Below are 27,425 nucleotides of genomic sequence, written 5' to 3' on the forward strand. Positions count from 1 at the left end.
AGGGATGACCTAGGAAGCAATTTTCTGGGGAATCAAATGCATAGGTAAAGAGACTAGTCTAGGCAAGAAGGACCCCCCCTCCTTTGTCAGAGAATGGGGGAAGGGAGGAGTGGCAGATGATGTCATGGGGTTTTGAGATGAAGAGAACTCACATGGAATGGCCTGGCTTTCTTAGTAAGGTCAAAGGCAAGGTGTGCAGGTGAGAGAGAACAGGTGTGGAGAGCGTCAGGGGAACCAAGGTTTGGGAAGGCTTCTGTGGGAGGTGAGAAAGGGAATCAATCAGGGAGGAGTAAAAGGATTGCTTTGCTGTGGGGAGGGATTGGTTGCAGCTGGATAACATAAATTGTAATGTACCCATTTGGTGGGGAGCACAAGATTGAAAAGTTGAGGAGAGAATACATGGCCAACTATTGGGGCTGAGGTTGTGGGTCTTGATGAAAGCAAAGAAGAGGTGGAGGAGGGTGAAGTGCAGGAAGAAGTGACATAAGAGGAAGTTGGGGTCAGAGGTTCTGGTAAGGGAAGAAGAAGTCTGATGTGCCTGAGGCAGAGTAAGGGAACTAAGGGAGGCAAATGAAAAGGGGGCACCTCTGGGAACATTAACGCTTGGAAGCTCGGCCACAATCCTGTGCAAAGGAGGACCCTGGCGAAGAGATGAGGCTGACACCTGTGTCGGCACCAGAAAGAACCAACTGCGATGTCTACAGGAAATAGTAAGAAAATCTGTCACACTGGGGAGCGAGGCCTGAATCTGGGTAATAACGACAGAACGTGAGGGAACGAAATGGAGCTGAGAGAAACGGCAAAGACACATGTCAGCCCAAGCACCTGCAGCAAGAGGCAACAAGAAGTCCAGAATACCATAAGAGGGTTCAAAGGTCAAAGGTTAGCTGGCCAGGCCTTCAGAACAAAGGACTGAACAGTGCGGAAAAAGCTCAGAGGGAGAGGCAGGTTTTCACCCAGGCCTGACTGTGATGGACAGCAGGAGGTGCCCAGAACCCACCGAAGGGCCACTGAAAACCCTTGGTTTTTCAAGGGATGAGGAGCTGAGGGGAAGAAGCATGAAATGCATGGTGCTTTTCCCTTACATCACTGGTAGAGGCATCTCCCTCCAATCCTTTTAATGATAGTGCCTGACATATGGCAAAAGTACTCTAGTTGGCAGAGCTGGGTTCAAATCCTAGCTCTGATACTTGCTAGCTGTATGACTCTAGACATGTTGCTTCACTTTTCTGGGTCTCAGTTTTCTCTTCTGTAAAATGGGTATTTGGACTAGCTACATGACAGGGCTGTTTTAAGGAAAATGCTTTGTTAAGGGCAGAGATTTAGAGCACCAAAGATTATCTCATTAGCTTTCATGTTACAGAAGAGGAGACATTATCTTTAAGACTTTGTACATTTGTTTCATTATTGTCATCTATGGATTCTATAAAATTCCATTAGCCACATTGACAATACTGGGAGCTGCTAATTCCAATAATATTCCTAGTGTGACATAATTAATCAGGAAAAAGGTGACAGCTAGTTGTAAAAGAAGGAAGAACAAGATCTGGGACCTAAAAGAGACATTAGCAGCACCCTCTCCATCCCTTGGACCGAGTACCACACCCCACCCCACCCCAGACCAAGTGCCAAGTCTTTCCCTCTCTATTTTGCCCATTTTCACCCCAGGTAGGGGAGGGAGGAAGCATTTCTATTGGGCTGTTTGGCAAAGGGGGGCGGGTAATGAGAGTCGCGTGTGGAGAGGGTAAAGGGAATGGCTCCAGTGCTCCTCTCCCCTCCAGCTATGTGCCACATGGTGAGCTCTGCTCTCCTCTCCAACCTTCACCATAGACTAAACAGGCTGCTGTCTCGCTACACCTTCACAAAGTACGTGAGGCCCCCTCAGCTCCTTACCCCAGACGGGGGAGAGAGGAAGCACTCCCATTGGCTGCTGGGCAGAGGGGCAGGGGAAGGGAGGAATGTCCTCAGGCACATGGAGAGGAGGAGGGGAACAGCTCTGCCCCGGGTCCCTCTGGCTTTCTTGTAAGGAACTCTGGTGGGTGACTGCTGGTGTGCCCACAGAGAAGGCTATGTGTGCCCTTTTGGCATGTGTGCCATAGGTTTGCCACCATGGACCCAAAAAGAAACCTCACTCCAACAACTCAGACAAGTGCTTGTTCAACCTGAGCTCTAATGAAGAGCTACTGGCCATCACCTCTCCAGTACTGCCTATTCTATTTGGGGACAGTTCTGATGATTATGCTGGGGAGGCTGGGGGGAAGCTGGGAGTTTTTAATGTATCCCTGGAGTTCTTGCAGTATACTGTGAGCTGAGGAACTCTATCACTATAATAGTTTTCCATTTAAAAAGGATATTTTTCTTGGTCACTCTCCTTTGATAGATTTCAGAGAGTTGTCCCTCCCCACAAGTGTCCTTTCTATCCCATACCTCCTCATGACATAGAAGTAAGCTGTGGTTTGGCAGACTGCACACATGGAGAAGGATCTCTGGTAATCTCTGCCAAATTGGCAAGGCTCCAAGCACAGGACGCAGTGACTGGTGGCTGTTCCAGGGCCCACAAAATTTGAAGAGACTGAGCTCCAGGAAAGGAGAATTTTTTGGCCATTACAACTCATAAAATTATCTCCTAAGAGGTAGGAAGATTGTGATCTATTCTGGTAGAGGAAAAACCCAAATTGAGATAATCTCTGTTCCTCTGAAGGATTCCAGAGAGAACTCCTTTACTCATTTTGTTCAACAAGCAGAGGCAGTGGGAAGAATGCTGGGCTTAGACTTGAGAATAATATGCCTGAGGCCTGGTGCCAACTTCAACTGTCTCTATGTGTGTGACCATGGGATGTTACCAGATCTACCTAATCCATAGTGTCCTTGTCTAAATAAATATGTGGGCATGTGTGAAAAAGTATTCATTATTGAGTGATTACTAGTAGCAAACTTGTCTCACTGTGCTAGGCACTGTGCACATATTTTAAAAAGCAATAAGCTCTGCCTCCAAAGAGCTTTCCATTGTAATGGGGAAGACAATGCCTCCAGTGGTGGTGGAGGGGTGACTAGGGAGAGAAGCCTCCTATAAGTAGGAGGCAGATGGTGACCTCTAAGGTCTGGGCCAGTCAGCTGATTATGGTTTAAGTGGGGGGGCTAAAGTTTGAAGTCTTTAGTGAGCTACCCAAGAAGCCTTCAGGAACCCTACTGGCTACAAGAACCCAGTGGCACAAGCTATTTTGTCATTTGTGGGAATGTTTTCTTCTTTCCAGGATATTCCAGAGGGGCTACTATTCCAAGGTCAGAATCCCTTCAAGAACAAATTCCTCACTAGTTTCAGATGTACACCTCACTCTGTCAAGACCGAAGTCTTAAAATCATTCCTCATACAAAGATTACAGAAAGTTATCAAATCATCCTCTGTACTCAAAAAGCTGCACTAAGCCAGCCAGGATTTGCAAAGGGATCTTGTTCATCTTGAAATGGCATAAACGGAAGCAAGAAGAAAGCACATGTGGCAATACTGTTTGGAGTAGGACTAAAATACTACCACCAATACCTTTTATAGTCCTTATTGATACAAACCTCTGTTCCAGCAATGGGTTTTTACCACAATGTCCTCCCAACCACCTACCAATACCTCCCCCAACCTTATTTAGAATTTAACCTTTACCACAAGTATTTCCAATTTCTTCTCCCATTATAATATACTCCTACATAGTTTATACCCCAAAATCACTTTTTCAAAGACCCCTTTTCTATTTTTTCTAACAGCATTAACTTTTTTTTTTTTTTAAATACTTGGAGCATAAGAAACCTATGGCAGCCAAATGAGGGCTAACCTGCAACAATGAGTAGAAAGACTCAAAAGTATGCTCTCTGGTAAAGAGAATAAAAGGTATTTAAGTACAAAAGGTTTTTCTAAAACAGGAAGCTCCACCACTTCCTACTCTATGCTTTTTTGACCTCTTCTCCTAAGCTTGCAGTCTGTCTTGTCCTCTCTTTCTCTTTTGCCTATGCTTTCCATCAGCCATGGGTCCCCTAGGCACTGGACTGTCCTACTGATGGCCATCAAATCTAAAAGGCAATTCCCTCAGATCACCTCTATACTTCTGCAACTGATTCTAAGCTGGTATTCCAGAACATTAGAGCCCTAGAGAAAAGCTACTTGAATCCCCTCATTTTATATAAGAAGCTGAGGCCCAGAGAAGCCAAATGTCTTGCCAAAGTCGTGCAGCAAAATCAGTACTAGCGTTGGCTGCAGATGGTCCTGGGATGTTTGACTCAGGTCTCTCTCTATCATTTCCTTCCCCAATGCCCCATCACTGCAGCTCATTGATTCTCTTTACTTCTATTTGGTCTCTAAAGCTAATCTTGGTCTTCCTATAGTTCCCTAGTTTGTTTTCTTTCATTCTGCTACTAAATGAAAAATGGGAATGACACATCAAACCAAAGCTTCCAATGACTCTTTCTTAAGACCCAGAGTTCCATCTCCCATTCATCTGACACACAAAATCTCACCTCTATCATATATACAATGATGTCAAAGGTCTTGAGTCAAAGAAATAAACAAGTAAAAGACCATGTGTAGGAAAACACAGACACTGTCCATACTGTTGGTTCTGGGAGGCTGAATTTCCTCTACAAAATACAGATTCAAACTACCCTCATATATAAAAATGAGAGGACTTTCTATTACTCCCATGGTCAAATATTCAAAGCCAACTAAATTGTCCACATGTTTTATACACTGATAAAATGCTTTTCTGGTGATTCCTTAAAACTACCCCAAGGTTCCAGGATTTCATTTACTTTCTACTGTCACAGATCAGAGTCCCTTTTCCCCATGGTAAATTGTCATGAGTTACTGCAGCTAAAATCTTTCATGGCCTCTAGATGTGACAATCCCTTGCTGACTCCCCCCTTCCCCCACATCTTCCCTTCCTCGGGCTAGCCTACACCTGTTCTGCTTGGCACAGCCCTACGGTTCTCAGGGTCACCTCTACCCCATCTCAGAGACATAAAAGCTAAACTTCAGTGGAGGTCTTTGAGCTATACATAGCACACATTCAGCCTAATATCAGTTTGAATCCTCACTGAACTAAATTACAAGTCTGAATGCTTTTGGTTTTGCAGACAATTTAAAAGACATGTTGTCCATGTATTCAGTGAGCTTACAATCTTAAAAAAAATTTTATAAATATCTGTAAAAGAAATTTTGTAAATACCTACTATTTCTTCTCTTTGCCAGAGTTTCCTTTTGAATCCTCCTGCTTGACCACAGCATTACTGAGATTTTCTTTTATTTGGCTTACAAGATCACTGCTTAGGCATTCTGGAATGGTGTCTAAACAAAATCTGAGAAGGGAAAGCCCATTCCAAAAGCATCAGGAATGCTAAGAGTTGGAAAAGACCTTCAAGATCATCCAGGTTCAACCTCTGCCTGAAGGTTGAACAACCCTCAATGACATCCCCAAGTAGTCATGCAGTCTGTGGTCTGAAGACCTACAGGAATGCAGGGATGGAGAACCTCCTACTTTCTAAGTAGTCCATTCCATTTTGGGGAAGGTTTATTATAAGGAAATACTCCCTTATACTGAGATGAACTCTGCCTTCCTATAACTCTCCACATGAATCCAGTCAAACAGAATATATCTAAACTCCTCTTAACATGAAGGCCCTTTAGCTATCTGAAGAGAACTATCATGTTCTTCTTACTTCTCTGTGGAAGGCTCAATATCCTCTATTCTTTTAACCCATCCTCATATGACTTGCTTTCAAGTGCTCCTCACCATCTTGGTTGCCAGAGTAGGGACACACCAGGGACTAGGAAAGTGACAAAAACTATATCAGACGAACACTTGGAGAGCTGGACTTCCCAAAATGGAAACCCAGATGAGTGAAGCCAGTGGTAATATGATTAGGGATTCCATGGGGTTCCTCAGTTGTGCTAGGAAAAGAAACTGGTAGGAAAAGGGAAATTAAAATTCTCTCTAACACAAAGCACTCTATAAATAGAAATGTAATAAAAACCAAGGAAGTAAAAGCATTTTAAACTGTTTCTATCTGTTGTTAAAATTGTTCAAATACATTTTTCATATGGCCTAAGAAATAGATAAAAAAATAAATTTGAGTTAATATATTCTCAAACCCAGGAGAATTCAAATCATGGGACATGAATTGTTTTTTTCTTGAAGTCAAAGATCTTGTTTATTTTCATACAACCTTCAATATGCATTATACAGAGTAGATGCCGTCTGATGAAAAAAACTGAATGGAATGCTACAAAATTATAATGATCAAAATTGAGCCAAACATGGAGATAAGAGATCACATCTCCCTCCCTTTCTTTGCAAAAGTAGGGACTATGGGTATGGAGTATTGCATGTGTCAGGCCTGTTCTGGTTAGTTTTGTTGGCATCTGTTTCCATTTCTTTTCCCAGAATGGGAGGATATTAAAAAGAAAGTAAGGGTAAAATCAAAGATATCAACAACAATTAAAAAAAATTAAAAGGAAAAAACCTCCAAAACTCTAAATGTTGTTTATTGATACTATGAGATGAATTTCACTCCAACAAATCTCAAGTCATTTTGGATTTTCTTCAGTTACTCAAAGACAATAACCCTACTTATCAGAGAGTTCAGTCACTAAGCAGGGGTCAACCTCTGGAATTTGTTTTTAACTCTGAACTCAGGAACCAACACATTTCCAACTCATGGAGATCAATGATTGCACCTGCCATCTAATTGACACAAACATTTTCTTTCTTGCAATGAAAATAATTTATTTTCAGATGTATGAAATATGTACTGGCACCAGACATTACAAGTTTCTTGATCTGGGATCATGGTTTTCAAATGTGAACAATTTTAAACCAATGTCCTGTGAAAACAATGTCTTTCACAGAGGGATGACAGAAAACACGCTTAAATTTCTGTTTTATCAGGCCACTTTTAAATCCTACTGAGTTCTGCGGGTTCAAACGGGATTCAGTCAAGGCCTAAGTATCAGAACTTATGGAAAACAACACTTTCTAGAATCTTTGCCCTGAGAGGGTATCATTGAATTGGTGATCCACCCACTTAAGCAATTACAGTATCAGTGGCCAGCTGACAATCTTTCTTCTCTGTCTCCTATATATATATTGATGCTCCTCAACTCGCCTAGACTCCTGGCTCCTTGCATTATCCAATATCTTTATGTCCATTAACTACATTTGACACAGTTGATCACCTCCTCCCAAATAATCTGTCTTCTCAAAGTGCTGTGATCCAGTTTTCTTAGGCTCCTCTTAGCTATATGATCACCTTTTCTGGGTGGTTTCTGTTGGATCTTCAGTAAGGTCACACCTAATGACTGGGGGGGGGGAGGTGTCTCCAAAGTTCTGTCTCTGGCTCTCTTCTTTTCTTCCTCCTTGTTATTTCATTTGGTGATCAATTTTTATCTTTATGCCAATAATTCCCAGATATCTATAACAAGTTCTAGATTCTCCTCTCAGCTAAGGTACTGTAGCTCCATCTGCCCTTTGGACATCTCAAAATGGAAGTTCACAATAGAATTTACTGTCTTTCCTTCTCAACTCTCTGCCCTTTTTAACTTTCCTATAACTTTTTTTCCTCTTTTATTTTAATTTTTTAATTAATTAATTTAGAATACTTTTCCATGGTTACATGATTCATGTTCTTTCTCTCCCTTCCTCCCACCCCACTCCCATAGCCAACAAGCAATTCCACTGGGTTTTACATGTGTCATTGATCAAGACCTATTTCCATATTATTAATATTTGCATTAGGGTGATCATTTAGAATCTACATCCCCAATCATATCCCCATCAAACCATGTGATCAAGCTGTTGTTTGTCTTCTGTGTTTCTACTCCCACAGTTCTTTCTCTGGATGTGGATAGTGTTCTTTCTCATAGGTCCCTCAGCATTGTCCTGGATCATTGTATTGCTGCTAGTGGAGAAGTCCATTACATTGGATTGTGCCACAGTGTATCCGTCTCTGTGTACAAGGTTCTCCTGGCTCTGCTCCTTTCACTCTGTATCAATTCCTGGAGGTCTTTCCAGTTCACATGGAATTCCTCCAGTTCATTATTTCTTTTAGCACAATAGCATTCCGTCACCAACAGATACTACAATTTGTTCAGCCATTCCCCAATTGATAAATGGGCAAGGAATATGAATAGGCAATTTTCAAACAAAGAAATCAAAACTATCAATAAGCACATGAAAACATGTTCTAAATCTCTTATAATGAGAGAAATGCAAATCAAAACAACTCTGAAGTACCACCTCACACCTAGCAGACTGGCTAAAATGACAGCAAAGGAAAGTAATAAATTTTGGAGGGGATGTGGCAAAATTGGGACATCAATGCATTGTTAGTAGAGTTGTGAATTGATCCAACCATTCTGGATGGCAATTTGGAACTATGCCCAAAGGGTGCTAAAAGATTGTCTGCCCTTTGATCCAGCCACATCACTGCTGGGTTTATATCCCAAAGAGATAATAAGGAAAAAGACTTGTAGAAAAAAATTTTAGCCGCACTTTGTGGTGGCAAAAAATTGGAAAATGAGGGGATGCCCTTCGATTGGGGAATGGCTGAACAAAATTTCCTATTACTCTTGAGAGTACCACCACCAGGCCTTCCTAGTTACTCAAGCTCACAATCTTGGCATCATCCTCAACTCTTCATTCCTATTCCCCCTAAACTTCCAGTTGGGTACCAGAGCTTGTCATTTCCACCTCCACAAACATCATCTCTTGCATACATCTGCTTCTCTACATTCACACAGCTACCAACTAGTTCAGATCTTTCTAGATTACTGCAATTCAATTTGATTGATGTCTGACTCACATTTCACTTCACTTCACAATCCTCCACTTAGTTATCAAATTAGGTCTTCCTCCCTTGCAGCTCTATGTCACTCCCCTGACCCAATAAATTCCAGGGGCTCTCCATTATCTCCTGAATCAAATATAAAGTCTTCTATTTGGCATCTAAAGCCCTTTATAATCTGGTTCCTTTCTACCTTTTCAATCTTCTGAGGCTTTACTCCCCTCCGAGTACTAACTATCATACTCTACTGGCCTACTTCCTGTTCCTCCCACATAGAATGATCCATGTGCCATTCTTATTCCCCTGTATTGGCTTGTCCCTCATTCCAGGAATGCTTTCCTTCCTCGCATCTGCCTCTTAGCTTCCCTGGCCTCCTCTGAGATGGCACTGATTTCTACCTTCTGTAGGAAGCTTTTGCTGCTACCCTTGCTACTGGTACCTTTCCTTTAAGATCACATTCCATCTATTCTGTATATATATTCAATGCACCTGGTTATTTTAAGGTTTGTTTCCTCTTGAGAATGTGAATTCTGGGGTAGTTAGGTGACTTGGTGGATCTCAGAGAGCCAGACCTGGAGACAGGAGATCCTGGGTTCCTATCTGGCCTCAGGCACTTCCTAGCTATATAACCCCGGGCAAATCACTTAACCCCAATTGCCTACCCCTTACTACTTTTCTACCCTGGATCCAATACTTAGTATTGAAGTTAAAAGGGTTTTAAGAAAAGTAAATTCCTTGAAGGGTAGGGACCAATGCTTTTGTCTTTCTTTTGTAAAGTTTTAATAAATAATTTTCCTTGTAATTTTAGCACTGAGGTAAGGCTTGACCTAATAAGCCATCCCTCCTACAAGAATCTCCTCCCTCTCCCATGTTCTTCCTTCCCTTTACTCACTCTCTCTAAACTAACTACAGCCCCACTTTGTCCATGGAAACAGGTATTCCCTGACCACCTCCAACTGCAGCAGGTAGGCCCTCCTCTGGATTGAACAGGCCCCACAATACGGAAAGTTTAAAAGAATATTCAAGATAATATAAGTCCAGTCTCCCCATTTCAAATCAATTTGCCCAACATCACCAAAAGTAGAACTCATCACCCAATATCAGTATGCTCAGAACCTTGGTCCTACTGAATTTCTTTAGCACCTCCTGATTGATGCGTGGAATTCACATCTCAATATTTACAAGATTACATAAAGTAGTATGCTAAGCCTGAGGAAGTAATATCTTATTTTCCCATGAGATCATCACTTTTTGAAAGCATGGACTTCATCACTATTTCATCTATCCATTTATTTATTTGTTTGTTTGTTTAATCATTCATTCATTCATTCATTCATTTATCTATTCATTCATTTATTTATTTTAAGCCCTTACCTTCCGTCTTGGAGTCAATACTGTGTATTGGCTCCAAGGCAGAAGAGTGGTAAGGGTAGGCAAAGGGAGTCAAGTGACTTGCCCAGGGACACACAGCTGGGAAGTGTCTGAGGTCAGATTTGAACCTAGGACCTTCCAATCACTATATAATTTAAAAGAGCTCTGACTTTAAAGCCAGGAGGGAATTGGGTTCAAATTCTGCTTCTAAAACTTACTAGGTCTGTGACCTTAAGCCACTTCTTTGATCCTGCTATATACACCCTGCTTTCTTCCTCTATAAAATGGATATGCTGCCTGCTTGTATTCCCTACATCAGTGAAGTGTGGGGAGGATCAAGTAAAGACCTATCTTTGAAGCATTTTGCAGATGTTAAAGCTCTGCATAAGTGTCAAAGAATATTCATTTACTTCTCTAGGATCCTCACGGGTATCCACTGAAATAAAAGGCATTTTCGAGGTTCCTTCAAGAAGAAATGGGATTTATAAATGGTTGACTATAGAAATGAAGGCCATGGCTGCCAAGACTAGTGGGACACAGTGGAAGGAATGCTGGACTTGAAGTCATAAGCTGGTTCAAATTTAGCTCTGTCTCTTCATGGGATCACAGGACTCAGTTCTGACAGGGTCTCACAGGTCATATAGGCCAACCCTCAGAAAGTGAACTTCTAAGTGTCAAAGTGGCTTTCAAGGTCTCAGGTCAGACAGGAGACAGGCATGAAATGCAGGGTTTCTTCTAGAAAGTGGGTGCTTTTTCTGTTACATCATGAAACTGCCATCTTATGGAAGAGAAAAAATGCTGGGAACGAAGGGAACTCTAAGCCTTTTTTCTGAGGGCATGGGGGCTGGCATGTATACTAGCAGAAAAAATAAGAATGCACAGCACTGAGGTCAGGGTTCTCTCCACTCTTCCCTGTGACTGGCTGGATCTGCTCACAGAGACAACTCAAGCCACATGCTCCTTATGGAATCTGTCTTCCTGCTACCTCTCCAAACCAAACAATTCCTCTCTGGCCACTCTTCCTCTCACTATAATCACTCCTTCTATGAATATCTAAGTTCCTTGAGGGACACAATCGCCTCTACTTTTGCACTGATGTGTTCCCAGCACTTAGTATAGAGAGTCAACACATAGTAGGCATCTCAGGGCCTCAGTTTCCTTATCTTTCAAATGGAGACAATAATACATCTATAACATTATTCCTGGGGTTAGTTCCTATTTTTTTTTTTTGAGCCTACACTTTTGCCACTCCTGTATTTGGGTTCCCCAAGTTAAAATAGCGTGTAAAATGGGCTAACCTTCAAATGGCCTTCGCCAGTGAGGAATTCCGAATACCCAGCATCCGTGGCCAACAAGCCGACAAATTGCATGGTAGGCCGCTGCTGGATAAAGGCTTCCACAGCTTTGTCAGTCACATGCTTCCTCCCAGAAATGTCCAGAGATATGAGATTTGGCAGAATGTCCTTCTGCTCTAGGAGACGAAGAGCTATGTCAGAGGTGAACTGCTTATCATCTGAAATATCCAAGTGGTTCAGGTGCTTGAGCTCTCTGATCACGTCCAAGATCTGGGTTGTGGTCATCTTTAAGCACTTCAGGTGGTGTACAGTCAGGGACTTGAGACGGTCTTTACAAGCGAGTAGTGCTGTGATGTCTGTCACTGATGTGTTGGAGATGTCCAGACTCTCCAGTCTTGGCAATGAAGCCACATCAGCCAAGTCTTCATTGTAGAAGAGGACATTGGTAATGCTCAAAGCTCGAAGACCAGACAGCTGGCTGAAGCACCTTTCATATGGATCTTCCAGGGAAAGGGTGAGCGAGTTCAGCACCAGGCATTGTAGATTCTGCTGAATCCATTTGTTACTGCCAAGCCCACTAATGATATCTGTGATGGTGATGTCGGCATTCACACCAGTGGCATCAAGTTCCACCAGTTTATGATGGCAAAAGGCTTTCCGGAAAGCTACAGCGGAGATCTTTGCTTTGCGGATACATGCTCGCTTCAAGCGCATTTGGTTGCCTCGGAAAATTCCCACAGTGCCATCATTCAGCAGGCCTAGGAGAAAAGAAGAACAGTCAGAACTTCTGTCTTAGGAGACAAACTCTCCTGGCATATTAAGTCACTAAACAGAACAGAGAACAAGCCTACCTATTTATTCATTCATTCATTCATTCATTCATTTATTTGTTCATTCATTCATTCATTCATTTATTTATTTGTTTATCTGTTATTTGTTCATTTATTTATTTATTTGTTTATTCACTTATTTATTCATTTCCCCCTAAATAAACAAACAAACAAATAAATAATAAATTTCCATGTAAGTTGTCCAAAGTTATATGATCCATATTGTCTCTCTCCTTTCTTTTTTACCCCCTCTTGGAGCTGACAAGCAACTCAATCTGTGTTATACATGTATTATCATGCAAAACATATTTCTATATTATTCATTTTTGTAAGCAAATAAAACCAAAACCCCCAAACATATGCCCAAATAAACAAGTGATAAATCATATGTTTTCATCTGCATTTCTACTTCTAACAGTTCTTTCTCTGGAGGTGGAGATAGCATTCTTTTTCAGAAGTCCTGAGAACAAATTTAAATGAGTCACAGGTTAAAAATAGGACTTGGGAGGCACATGAATAGAAAATGGAATTACTCAGGAATCATGCAAAAGATCACTCTGAAGTTGCCTGGAATCTGATAAATTAATATTCTCAGAATTAAATTATGATTTGAGGCCAGATGTGCAACAATTTGACATACTATGAATAAAAAGACACTCACTAGGAATAAGGACAATCACCAGACATTACTAATACTAAGAGAAGGGAGAAGGGAATATATTGTGTCCATGCCTACTATTCCTTCCCTTGCCATCCAATCTCCATCTGATAAAATTGTACTCAGCCTTCAAGGCCCAGTTCAAATGAGTTTGAATCCTAATTCTTCCACTTCTTAGCTACATGACCAGTTTCTCTCTCTGAAGCTCAATTTCCCCATGTATTAAATGGGCATAATAATATTTCTACTACCCATCTTACTAAATTACTTCAATGCATTATAAACTGTAATGTACCATAAAAATGTGCACATGTAAATAATGATAATAGTTGACATTTATATAGCACCTATTATATTTCAGGCAGAGTGCTAAGCTTTTTACAAATATTCTCATTTTTATCTTCCCAGCAACCTTGGGAGGTAGATGCTATTATCGTTACCCCTATGTTACAACTGAGCAGTGAAGTGACTTGTGAAAGGTCACACAGCTACTAAGCATCCTGGGGCATATTTGAACTTAGGTCTTGACTCCAGGCCCACCTCTCTCCATTGTAGAGCCATCTAGTTGCCTAGAGCCTGCAGATTTGTGTGTATATGTATATCTCATATAATACATATACACATAGTTAATACTCTGGGCCCCTGTAAGGGCCCTGTGGCAGCCAAAGCAATAAATCCCATTGATAGGTGTAGTTCAACAAAAAGATTTTTGAGGGGCAGCTGGGTAGCTCAGTGGAGTGAGAGTCAGGCCTAGAGACAGGAGGTCCTAGGTTCAAACCCGGCCTCAGACACTTCCCAGCTGTGTGACCCTGGGCAAGTCACTTGACCCCCCATTGCCCACCCTTACCAATCTTCCACCTATGAGACAATACACTGAAGTACAAGGGTTTTAAAAAAAAAAAAGATTTTTGCACATTATAAAATAAGTCGGTGCTATAGTGAAGGCTCCCAGTGTCCAAACAAGGATGACTGGTTCTCCAGGATGGGAGGCAACCCCAGGATCACAGAATACTCTCTCTAGAGCTGGAAGGACTCTCTTAGAGTCCATCTAGTTCAAGTTCCTCCTTTTACAGAGGATGAAAATGAAGGCCCAGAGAGGTTACTAAACTTGCCCAAGGTCAGATGCTAGTTAATAGCGGAGGCAGGATTGGAATTTGACTTTTAATAACTCTATTCACTACCCCATTATGACTCCTGACAGTAATAATACATTTTGGAACCTTTATAAAATAGGGATAACTTTGTAGTCATCTGCTGAAGTTCACTTTACATTTGGCTCCCTGTTCCAGCATGTCAGTTCACCCAGCATGGCATAACTCCCATGCCAGTGATGCACCTCTTTCCTTACCTCCACCTCTCTGGCTAACTTACCTCCTGGCTCCCAAAGGACCCCCTCCCTCTCTCCCAAATGATCTTGTATTTTCTTGTTTATTTGCATGGGCTCCTTGAAAAGGGATTGTTCTTGTTTTTGTATTCCCAACACAACACCAAATGTACAATAAATGATTACTGAATTGAATTTTCAAATCTTGTCATTTAGAGCGTTAGCTGTCTTTCCATCAGCAGCAGAATTGAAAATCAAGCTGCCTCTGCCGTATCAAGAATGAGGCCCAATCCTTGGAGTATTTAAATAAAGACCTCAAGCAGTCAGTAATCACTCTGGAAGTACAGACATTCAATGAGTTCTGAATTCATCTCTCATTCTTCCAACTAGTTTCATGAAAGATACAGGAGATTTGGACAAATGTCTGGCTAAAATCTATGACTATGTCTACTGAATTTCTATGATTTACCAATCTAGTGACTGTCAAAAAAATAAATGAGATTAGTCTGACATGATCCATTCTTGATTAAGCCATAATGACTTTTCTTGATCATTGCTTCCCTTGTTGAGGGTTCACAAGCAATCCCTTTTAGTATTGCATTCTATAATTTTACTCTTCTGCAAGTCTCCCTTCTACTGCCACAACTCCTAAGAGGAGGTGATTGTGGAATCTCACGGGCAATACTTGCCAAGGGTAGACTCTGGCAGGATCCAGATTTGTACCTAAAGGAAGATCCAAGTCTACTGGGTAGCTGCCCTGTAGAGGAGCTCCAGGAAAACATGAGTAAGAGCTGCCTAGAGCAGGGCTGGGCCTTGCACATCACTGGGTTCATCATGCAGAAAGAGAAATCAAGCTCACTGGGCCAGAGTTGAAGATTCTTCCCTTTCATTACAAATTGGAGCATTTGGTTTTTCCTAGTGCAGCAATAACACTTCCAGCAGGCAATATTTCCTCAATATCACTGACAGGGGCTCAGTAATGCCACTCACCAGTTCATCTGAGCTGTCAGCACATGTTGTGTCTAGGCTGGAAACCACTTTACTGAGAGCAGTTAGACAGTAGCTTACCATCTCCTCACTTATTTTGGGTATTTCTATCCCCTGCTAACCATTTTTGTTCTATCCTTCCTGGCATAGAGATCATTCAAAGTTCATGAAATACCATGAGTCAAAATAGTCAATACATACACTGGAACAAATTCCCTGAACCATTGAAAAGTGGATAGGACCTGAGACACTATCTAATCCAAGCCTCTCATTTTATAGCAGAGGAAATGGAAGCTCAGAGAAGTGATCTGCATAGGGTCATATTGTAAGCTCATGATCCCGTCAGCATTATAGCTAGGTCTCCTGACTCTCAAGTGCTTGCTTTTATCACCCCAGATTAAGTAGTCAGGATGTTCCCCTTACCTCTTAGAAGCGATTTTTGGAAGTAAACTTAAAAGGTTTGCCTATATAGTTTTTTTAAAATTTGTTAAACCCTTACCTTCTGTCTTTTGATATTGTATTGACAATTGATAAGTATTGGTTCCAAGGCAGAGCAATGGGGGGTTAAGTGACTTGCTCAGCTAGGAAATGTCTAAGGATGGATATGAACCCAGACCTCCCGTCTCTAGGCCTGGCTCTCTATCCAAAGAGCCACCTACCTGCCCCTGCCTATACAGATTTAAAGATCAAAAGCAGGAGTTTGTTTTCTCACATATGTGTTCATCTTCCTCCTACTCTTCACATGGTATTTTGTAAAAGACTTCCAAGTGTATATTTCACATCATGTGTAAAGGGAAATTACCAGTGTCAAGGGCCTGGATTTTCAATACAAAATGAGCATGAGCCCTTGCCAATTTATGAGGCCTGCAACTCACAAAATCTGAGATGGAAAAGGGATTTTGATTCTTAAAGATTATCTGGTACAACCCAGGTCTAAATAGGAATTCTTCTAATGTATCTGACTTAAGATTCCCTTTTGAAGCTCACTAAGGAAACAGACTTACAGAGGCTGACTTGTCCAAAGTTCCAATTAGTAATTATCAGTCAGAACTAAGAGTCAATAGGAGTTTCCTGACCTCAAATTCAGTGCTCCCTCTGCTACCTCAGGCTTGCTGCCTTCTCTAATATTCCAATCAAACAACATGCCACAATAGTTTCCAATGATTCTACAGCAAAGTTGCATGTATAGCAGCATCAAACAAAAGTTTCTTGAATTCATTTCACTCTGCTCTTACCATGAAAGGCCATTGTCTGGAGAAGCCTATCAGCCACTTCTTGGGGGAACATGCCTGGTTCCTGCAGGCACAGAGTTCCATCTTGTCTTTCCGAACAGAATTTCTCCAAGTGAGTGGTCAGGAAATTCAAGCAAATATCCAATAAGGAAAAGGGAGATGCTTCCTCCTGCATATTCCATGGAAAATACAAGAACACAAAATTGCACAAATCAGTGTTTGTATGCATGTATACCCAACCCACCTACATACTGGGCAGCTGAGGGATGATGGAATCCAATTAAAATAATCAAGACTGAACAGTGGTCCATTCATAACACAAATGGGAGTAGTTTGAAAATTCAGTTCAAGAGAATCTTAACTTGGAAGAGCTAGAAAGGGGTCTTAGAAATCACAGTTAGAATGCAAAGTGAGAAGGAACCTTATAGAACTCCCTTCCTTCCTTCCTTTCTTTCTTAATCCTAATTTCTGCCCTGGTAACAACTCTGTAAGACAGAAGAGTGGAAAGGGATAGGCATATGGGGGCAAGTGACTTGCCAAAGGTCACATAGCTAATATATCTCTGAAGCCAGATTTGAATCCAGGTTCTCCTGACCCCAGGCCTGGCACTCTATCCACCTTAGCTGTTCCCATCCCCATTTCAAAAACTGTTTTCAGCAAACCGTGATGCTCAATGACAGCAAAGTTTTCCTCCTAAAATATTCACCATGAAATGATGGTAATATCAAAAATTCCTTGACATGAAGACAGATTTACATTTTTTCTATTTTGCTTCACAATTTTCCTGATCCATCTTTCCTCTATGGTTTTATTTCATGCTTTCTAACCTTCTAATTTTTATTACCCTAAATGTTTCGTGGCCAAATTTAACTAAAGGATACTACTAACCTAGCCCAATCCCCTCACAGACCCTGTAGATTATACTAGGAGGACAAACACCTTGCCTATGGCCAAAGAGCCAATTGGGGGGCAGGGCTAGGAAAAGCATCTCAGCCCTATGCTCTTCACACAGCATCTACCAAAGCTGTCTTCAATGCTGGGCTTGGATGCTGCCATCAATTAAAATAACAACTCTGGGCTACTGACCCAACTTCCTTTTGGGTTGTCTCCTCATGGTTCAGAAAGGCAGGTAAAGACTAGGCCACACGCTCACCCAGTTTCACTTGAGATTTAAATAGTTTCCATTTCTGTAGCACCTTCAGATTTAACAAAGTGTTTTCCTATGAAGAGGGATAGCACCAGCATTGCGACCTGCTTTTTATTTCAGGGGAGGAAGAGCCACTAAAGACCTCCTATGATGCCTCTTCCTAGAATGGAAGGAACCCTGGACTCTCACAGGCCATGCCAGATGCACACCAGTTCTGGCCTAGCCCAATCAGGAAAAGCTTGATGATGGACTGTCTCAATTACCCAATGCCAGGCTAAGTCTGCCAATGTTCCTTACTAGGTTAGCCATAGAATATAGGGGCATTTCTCACCACACTAACTCAGGAAGTACAGCAAAAGAGCAATCTAAAGTCACTGACCCTTGAGGTACTGAAGCAAAAAAATGAGGAAACTGAGGCTCAGAAAAGGGTAAGGACATCTAGGAAGTGACAGATTTGTACTTGGAACCAGGTCTTGGGACCCCTCAGTCCAATATTCTTTCTACTAGACCCTGACAACATCCGCTTGTCAGATGTAGCCCATAATGAGGTTGTAGAAAAATAACAGCACACTACCAACCCTGGTATTGTTCACTAGTGAGCAGATTTAAATGACCCTATATGTGAAAACAGAGTTCTCCCCAAGATTTTGAACCCAAGAGATCTCATCTTGACAAGCTTTAACCAACTGTCAGGGTTCTCCTTCCCTCCTCAAATTACCATTTATATACTTCATCATGCCCAAGACCATCTCCTAATGCATAAAGAAACTGAAAAGCATTTACAAACATGACTTGTAATTATGATCAAATACCTTCCTAAACGCATCTGGTTAGTACACTTTCATAGATATTTATTAGTTCTCTTTCTTCCCAACTATACTATAAATTTCTTCACAGGGTTACAACTGTCTTTGTATTCTCCCATAGTACCTAGAACAGCACCTGGCAGGAATAGGCATTCAAAAAGTATTGGTTAGATCTGACTTTAAAACTTTTTGAAATGCAGGTTGTCTGACTTCCATCAGGGTGTTTTCCTCTTGAAATCACACAATGGAACTTTGCATGTACTTTGCATTTTCTTCTCTGTGTCTACTGGTATTGAATTCCCCAAGTAGCAATAATGCTTTGAGAGCAGAGATGGCTTTGTCTTTTTATTTCTAGTACTTGGCACACAGCAACCACTTCACAAACGTTTGGGGAACAGAATTGCCTGGCCAGTCTTGGTCCTAAAAGACAGATGCCAAGACGCACTTGTTTCTCTGGGTGAAAAAATGGGTACATCTGGGTACAGAATGCTTATACATATTGCCAAACGATGTTTGGGTTCTGCTCAATTGTTTGCCTTTCTTACAAATGATAGGATGGTATATGGGAAAATGATTGGTATTAAAAAAAAATCAAACAAGCAGTATCAATAAAGCTTTTAAAAGCCAAATAAGCCTCATTGCCCCACGTATTCAAGAGCCCTCGATACATAAAAGAGGTTCTACAGAACAGAATCTGGCTTTTCCTATTTGGGGTAGAAGATCTGACCTCCATGGGAGAGGTATTAGACTGGTTCTGATTGGCCCCAGAGGGCAAAACAGAGATGTGGATGGGAGAAGAGATGCTTCCTGACAATCAGAACTGGCCAAGGAGCAGGTAGGGGCATATGGATATGGAATCCTTCACTCTCATATTTCAGTTATTTAGGTTACACTATCCCCAACCCCTTTTGGCCCTGGGTGTTCTTTTTTCTTGTACTTTGTATATTCTGTAGTTCTTTCTTTCTCTTTTACCCTGGTTCTTTGTTTAGTCACTCATTCATTCAACCAATGCTCCTCTGTACAAGGTACCCCAAGAAGAGAGTCATTCACAGAGGCAGCCAGGTAACATTTCCCCTGTCTAAGGATCTCCCCAAAAGGTTACCTTAAGATATTTATAAAGAAAGGCAAAGGGGAAGATTTAAAACTTGTGTAGTGATACCCATTGTGAATGTGTTTAGTTATTGCCAGTCAAAAACAAGGCACCTATTGAAGAATAAAAGCCCAGAAGGCTTCCCTTGTCTTGTCCTTTCCACTGTAGGATTACTACAAAGTTGAAAGGCTAAATGATTTCCAAGATGAATAAAGTTTTCTTCAATTACTACACACACACACACACACACACACTTTACTGCCTTTATTTTTTTAATTGTCAAGTGCATATACCTGAATTCTCACGTGTTGAGTTCACATAAAATAAAGTCCTACTGTGCATTGTAATTATAACAAAGTACCATATTTCAAAAATATTTACTATAAAAAGGTGTTTTCCTTTTGCATCAATTCATAGAAATCTTCCTATGCTTTCCCGAATTGTTTACATTTCATTTTTTTGTGCTACCATCTTAATTCCATCCCTACTATACCTTGTTTAGCCATTCCCCAGGGGATGGACATCTACATTCTTTTCAGTTCCTGATGACTACAAGATAGTCTACTATGAATATTTTGGGGTTTATGGGGCTTTCTTTTCTTTTTTTAAAACCCTGACCCTCCTTGAGGTATATGCTCAACATGGAATTGTTGTTATTTTTTCTTAGTATGGTCAGCATCCAGAATGAGGTTTTGCATCCAAAATATGTTTCATAAATTCCTGCTAAATTGAAAAGTAATTCAGTCTAACTGGATTAATCATACAAGCACAGGACTTAAAAAAAGGACAATTTTTAGGATGTTTTAATTTAAAATACAGTAAATATTGAGATATATATACTCATATAAATAAAAGCTGTTGGGAAGTCTTCAATAATTTTTAAGAGTTTCAAGGTATCTTTAGAACCACTGTTTTCTATGTTTCACCCTTACGTTTGAGCACACTTATGCCAACACTCAAGGAAGAAGAAAACAGGTTAAGATTCAGTTCCATAAACATTTATTAGTAAGGGAATCTACTTTTACTCAAGGTTTGATGTGTTATACTGGGGCACCAAGATAAAAATGAGTTTTTCTTCAAGGGACTTCAATTCTGGGGGGGTGGGGGGAAGAAGAAATAGAACAGACAGATAAAGAAGGGATATTAACAGTGACTTTGGGAATACTAGGACAAGGAAGAGAAGAAGCAACTCAATTTGGCCAAACTTAGTTGTGAGAGGTGAGAAATGGAAAAGAAAAAAAAAAGAGAGGCTAGATCCAAATATGGATGGCCTTAAATGTCAGGCAAAGGCATCTATCTTTTAACCTAAGAAATAGGGAACTGCTGAAGGTTTCTGGAAAAGGGAGTTTAATACATCAGGAAGTTTATTTTTGCAGCAAGAGAAGGACTGGAGAGTATGGAAGCAGAAAGAACTGTTGGAGGTAGCTTAGACCACTGGATGTAAAGTTGGAAGTCCAGAGTTTAAATCTTGGCACTGCTACTCACTCCACATGTGATCCTGGGTAAGTGGTTCCTAAACCTCTTGCTATGTGAGGGAGACTAACCTAGACTAAGTCATTTTATGGTGTGTCACTTCCAGTCAGATATGTAAACCAGAACAGTTACACACCTACAATAGAAGGATGATTGTGTAAATGAGCAAGAATTGGGATGGGCCAATCAACAAGACTTGGCAACTGCCTGGAAGAAGAGAGGAGATGTAAGAAAGCAGGCCCATTCCAAGGTGACTTGGAGGCCCAAATCCTGCCTAACTGGGAGAATGCTAACAACAGGAAGCTAGGAGAAAGGGGAAACTGAGACAAGCATGACAAATTCCATTTTAGATCTACTGAGTTTGAGGGACTGGGTGGACATCTAGCAGGAGGCATTCACAAAGTGGTTTACTGAGGTGCAGGAGAGATAGAGGCTAGACATATATATCTGGAAGTCATTGGCATAAAGATGATCAGGGAACCCAGGGGAAAAAATAAACTAAACAGAGAGGGGATCAAGGATGGAGCCTTGGAGAGGCATAGCTTAGCAGAAAACAATAAAATGATGAGAACCAGCAGAGGACAGTCCATAACCAATCAGTTGTCAAGATTTGTCAATTTTACCTCCTCAATACCTTTCCTATCCATCTTCTCTCCACACATACCACAAACGTCCTACTTCAGGCCCTCATCATCTCATCTGGAGGACTGCAAGAACCTGTGTAGATCTGACCAAGTATAGGTTAGGTCACTCCCTCAGTCAAGTTTCCCTCTGCCCAGCTTAGGATAAAACAGCAACTCCAATGTTTGGCTTGTCTTCACAATTTGGCTCCAGTCTACCTCTATACAGGCTAATTACAAATTGTTTTAGCTGGAGCCTAGAATCAGAAAGATCTGAGTCCCAATCTGATTTCAGACACTTAACCAGCTGTGTGACCATGGGCAGCTCACTTATGTTTGCTTCAGTTTCAACTATAAAATAACAATATGGGGCAATAACAGCCCCATCCTCTGCCAGCATTGTGAGAATCAAATAATTATTTGTAAAGCATTTAGCACAACACCTAACACATAGTAGGTTCTTTATAATGCTATTATTCCCTCCCCACATCTCCAAACTGGCTAGTTTACTGTTCTACATTAACCTCTACTTCCCCCCATCTGTGCTTTTCCACAAGTTTTCACACCATAACATCTTGGATGCTTTCCCTCCTCATTCTACTGCAAGTCTAAACTTAAAAGCTTTTCCCCTTCCTAATTCCCCCAGTTGTCAGTGACCCTCCAAAATATTGGGTATCTTTATTTTGTAGACCCTGTGTTTACTTACATGGGATCTCCCATATGGCAGAACATAAGTTTCTTTAGCAGGGGCTATCTTGCACAGTGATTAATTGAAAAAACTATGAATCAAACAGGAAGAAGAAATAGAAAAATTGGTGCCCCAGAAACTAAAGGACAAGGTAGCAAGAGTAAGAGAGAATGTTGTAGAAGGGGGGCTATTCTTTGACAATTGTGCACTTCTATGGATAGAAATGAACATGGAGTGAGGAATCTGGCCAAAAACACTTACTAGAAGGCAATGTCAATTAATGACAGAGACTCAGAGGGTGAGTATAAAGCTAGAGATGTAGGGTTTAAAGAAATGAAAAGCTTTGAAATAATCATTGTGGGAGAAAAAAGGGTAATCAACCAAAACTGGATACGGGGAAAAAAAAAAAACTAAATTGGATCAGCAATCTATCAAACAAAAAGAACAACTCCAGTCACCACTAGCACAACAGATACCACATGTGGCTTCTAGAACCCTGGGTAATTTCTATAAACAATCCCTACTTTAAATAAATATCACCTTATTGTTAGCTGACTTTTTGGATTGACAAATTCCTTTCTGAGTAGAATCTAATCCTTTCAATTAATCAACCTATCACAAAAAATAAAAGTAAAACAGAAAAGGAAACTCAAGACCAGAGTATGCTGGAAGAGAATGGAAAAAAGCCCTGACCCTAGAGGATACCCTAGACTATAATAGCCTTCATTGTATACCTACCTGTCTGCCTAGTTGGGCACAATCTGAGACCTCTTGAGGGCTCTTAGTATAGTTCTCCATAAAGTCTGATTGGAACAGATGATCTATCTCTAAGGGGTCTTCTAGCTCTGACAATTTATGAATTTTGCCCTTTAATGGCTCCCATGGGAGAGGGGGTCATCTAAGAGTACCCTCTCACCCTTTACCTATGTTCTAAGCTAGAAAAAGTCAAAATAAAAAAGCAGTAACACTCCAGAGAGCAGATGGAAAGATTAAAACTCCAGAATGAACTTTGGAATGTAGTGAAATTGAACTGGGGGGGGGGGGGGTTTGAACGCATTTATTTTGAATGTAAACTCTTATGCCAAAGGGCACTGCCCCCAACTGGCTTTTTGTCAATGCGCCTAGCAATCATTGGTTCTGTTTTCTTTTTCTTTTATTTCCCTCTTATTCCCAAATTATTGTAATTTCCCTTTAGAAAGTGCAATATTGTATGTACCTCTAGTTTAAGATCTTTAGAGATATATGTTGGTTATGTGTACTGATTCATTGAGGAAACTAGGCATGTAAATCAGGGGCAGTGCTAGACAAATTGAAAGGCTGTGATTGATTCCTGAGATGTGAGGAGGAGAGCTGATGGGTGGAGAAAACAGTATATAAGCAGGAGTCTAAGAGATTCTTTCTTTTCGTGCTTGGCTTTTGATTCTGGGCTCTTCATTCTTGGTGGCTGTTAGCCTAGGGAGCATGAGCTCTGGTGGGATTCTTGGTGGTCTTGGCCTTGTGTGTGCTGAAGGTTCTCAGCAGTTTTTTCAGCATCTCTGGCTCTTTGGGATTTCGGCTTCCTGATCCAGACTTTGGATTCTGGTGAGATTCGCATTCACAGTCTAGAGGCACTAGGATCAGGACTTGTGGTATTTTTAGCTAGGTGATATTTCTACCTCCTTCCTGAATTTCCCACTTTAATATCTCTATCTTGCTGTAAATAAAGCTACTAACAGTCTACTGACTCATAGTTTAACTTTTACTTTTATAAACAGCAACCACAATAATTCTTTTTTTTAAGCATTATCTTTGTCAAACCAAATTTTTAACTATTACATTTTGTCCACCCAACTTTAATTATTACAGCACCCAGAAGAAGATGAGAGCTAAGGCCAGAAGTGGAGCTTACAGGGCATTTAGCCCAAGGGCAGACCCTGAATTTTATTAGAGAGCGGAATCAGGAGATCTAGTTTACTATCAGTAAGACAAGGAAAAGTCGCCTGACCTCTCAGAAATTCAGTGTCCTTATCTGTAAAATGGAGATAATAAATAAATAACACTGACACTTTCCATTTCACAAAGCTGATGTGGGAAAAGGGTTTTGTTAAGTTTGAAGTACTACACCAATGTGATTATACATTATTGTTGCCTTATAATAAAGTATCATGATAGTGTCCTGGAAAAGGACTGGATTTGGGCATACAAAGGGTCAGAGCTCAAATTCTAGGCTTTTGTGACCACTAGTAAGTCACAATTTGAGACTCAGTTTTCTCATCTGTAAAATGTGTAAAACACCACTTTATACTACTACCTCAAATGCATTTTGTAAAATTGAGATTATCAGAAAAATGTGAGTGCTCATGTCTGCTAAACTTTCATTTCCCCTAAGAGAATATAAATGTGTGATGCTTTGATATAGGGGAAAAAAAAATCAACCTTACAGGAAAACAATGGGTGAGGCATGATCAGATAGCAATTTACCTGAAGATGATTGAAGGCTGTGATGGGCAAACTACTGCCCCCCCCCCCGGCCAGATGCAGCCCCCTGAAATGTTCTATCGAGCTGTATGACATTATTCCTAACCTGACAAATACAATGAAACTTCCAAAGAGTTGCTTTAGAAACCGACTGACATCCAACTATCAATAATATGGAATTAGGTCTTGATCAATGATACATGTAAAATCCAGTGGAATTGTGCATTGGCTAAGGGGGGGTTAGGGAAAGAACATGAAATATGTAACTAGGGGAAAATATTCAAAAGAAAAAAAAACAGACCGACAGATGAGCATTTCCTTTCCTTTGGCCCCTTCTTTAAAAAGTTTGCCCATCACTGATCTAAGGGGTTTTAGTAGACAAGTTCAACATGAATCAACAGGGTAATGTGGTAACGAATTCTTGGGCTGTTTTAAGGACAAGGACATAACTTCCAGGAATAAGGTAGTGATAGTCCTTCTAATCAGACCTTGTGTTACTGTGTTCAGGTGTGGTCACATTTTCACAAAGACTGGAAATGTCCTTAGGACAGTAAACCAGCTGGTAAAAAGCTTTGAGTTTGTGCCAGGTGAAGAGCAATCAAAGGAACTGGTTACATTTGAGTAATGTAACCCTGAAGAAAGGGGTGGAGGGAGAGGCAGGAGAGCGATCTTCAAGGCTCACAGGTGGAAAAGGATAAGACTTGTTCTGTATGGTTGAGAGGACGGAACCTGGAGAGCAGGGAGAAGGGTGGGAAAGTAGGGAGGAATTGTAGTCAAATTGAGACCGGAAATCAGGAAAAACCTCCTAACGAAGGAGAATCTTGCAAAAGTGTTGGGCAGGCTGTCTGCCTCAGTAGGTGGGGGTGCCCCTCATTTGTGTTCTTCAAGGCACTTTCTGCCAGGTATGTTCTACTGGAGATTTCTTTGGTACATGATAGTCTAGATGGCCACTGAGGTCTGGTCCGAAACTCAAAATCCATTTTTCTGCCTTGAGAGTAGCAATCATGTCATTCATCTTTGCTCAGTACAGGTTCTTGTATAGGGGAAGTGTTCAATAAATGTCTAAATGATGTGGATGGGGGGTGGGGGGGACCCTAGAAGTTTTCACTCTAACTTCAAGACAAAGGCCATAGATTTATATCTCTCAGGCCACCTGTAGTTCTTTCAATGGCTTCACCTTTCTCGTCCACTGAGTTTTGTTCACTCTCTTCATATTATTTTTTTCAGGGATACATGACTATGTATTAAGTTCTGGATCACCTTTCCAGGCAAAGAAATTGAGGGGGAAAAACCTTCTCAGTCAGAGGCAATTTACACTTCAGGTAAGGACCAAATGATCAAATGAGCTTAATAATGTAAATATTTTAGAAAATTGAGTATTAATAAATGAGTTACTATTGTAAATGGGAATCTGGAAGATGAAGATCTCCAAATGAAGATGTTGTGGCATCATGATGATCTTTCCCTACTAAAACTCTACTTAAGAGTTTTCTCTGGTAATGTAATAACTCTTTCAAATTTTTTATATTTTAAAAGGAAACAGGCTTGGCGGAGACAAGGATTCCCAGAAGAGGTGGTGGCAGTAGGAGTAATGTTGTTTGGTTGCATCCAACTCCTCATGACCCCATGGACCATCACTATCCACAGGGTTTTCTTGGCAAGATAGTGCAGTGGTCTGCCATTTCTTCCTCCAGTAGATCAGAAGTGAAGTGACTTGCCCAGAGTGATGGCTAGGAAGTGTTGGAGGCTGGCTCTGAATTCAGGTATTCCTGACTCCAGGTGTAGCATTCTATCTGCTGAACCACCTAACTGCCTCTTAGGCATATAGACATTAAATGCTTGCCCAAGGTCATATAGCTAGAAGAGTCTGAGACTAGATTTGAACTCAGCTCCTCTTCATTTCAGTGCTCTTAGTCACTGAGTCAAAACTCAATGGTAAGTAGTGGTATTAGTAGCAATAGCAATAGCAACTACTACTCATAGTAAGTCGACGTGACAGTAGTAATAGCTAGCATTCCCATAACACTTATAAAAGTGCACACATTCTTTCAGGTGAGCCTGGCAATAATCCTGAAGTGAGAGATATTATCATTAACTCCCATTTTACAGATGAGAAAATGAATTTAGAGCTGACCTACTCAGGGTCGGCTGGGATAGGATCCTCAGTGCAGTCTCAGCCCTCTCTCAATCCACTCTGCCCAAGTCCTCTGATTTCAAACGCTAGTGTTCTTTCCATTATATTCCACTGACCTTTTCATTAAAACATCATTTTTCATAGTATTTAAAGACTGACCATCTCAATCATTGGAAATCATGAGTTGCTGAGATTTGTAAGCAAACCTTAGAAGTCCATCTAATTCAGCCTCTTCATTTAATAGATGAAGGAACTGAGGACCAGAAGTCACACAGCTTCACTTGAACTCAGGGTCTTGAGTCTAAATTGTCCTTGCCACTACACTCACCCTCACCACAACTCAAAAGTTTTTAAGACTTCCCTCAGGCATACCTCCCAGGTAGCATTTAACATATTAAGCATTTGCTACATGCATGGTCATGTATATTTAGACCCATTAGCCTGAGGCAACTTGAGAAGGGACTGTCATTTTTCTCTGTTATCTCCAGTG

At 40.9% G+C, this 27,425-nt stretch overlaps 1 protein-coding gene across 1 annotated transcript in view; it reads right to left on the reverse strand.

The window, feature by feature from the left end:
- LOC123247868 (protein zyg-11 homolog B) overlaps nucleotides 1–16,695 on the reverse strand; it is a 32,665-nt gene extending 15,970 nt beyond the window's left edge. Inside the window, exons 1-2 of the mRNA XM_044676918.1 lie at nucleotides 16,524–16,695; nucleotides 11,493–12,247 (exon numbers count right to left, since the gene is read on the reverse strand). Coding sequence (XP_044532853.1) covers nucleotides 11,493–12,247; nucleotides 16,524–16,695 — 927 coding nt within the window. The remainder of the gene's footprint in view (nucleotides 1–11,492; nucleotides 12,248–16,523) is intronic.
- Between the last annotated feature and the right edge of the window lie 10,730 nt (nucleotides 16,696–27,425).

This window comes from Gracilinanus agilis, chromosome 4 (genome assembly GCF_016433145.1).
Source record: "Gracilinanus agilis isolate LMUSP501 chromosome 4, AgileGrace, whole genome shotgun sequence".
Classification (NCBI taxonomy): Eukaryota; Metazoa; Chordata; class Mammalia; order Didelphimorphia; family Didelphidae; genus Gracilinanus; species Gracilinanus agilis.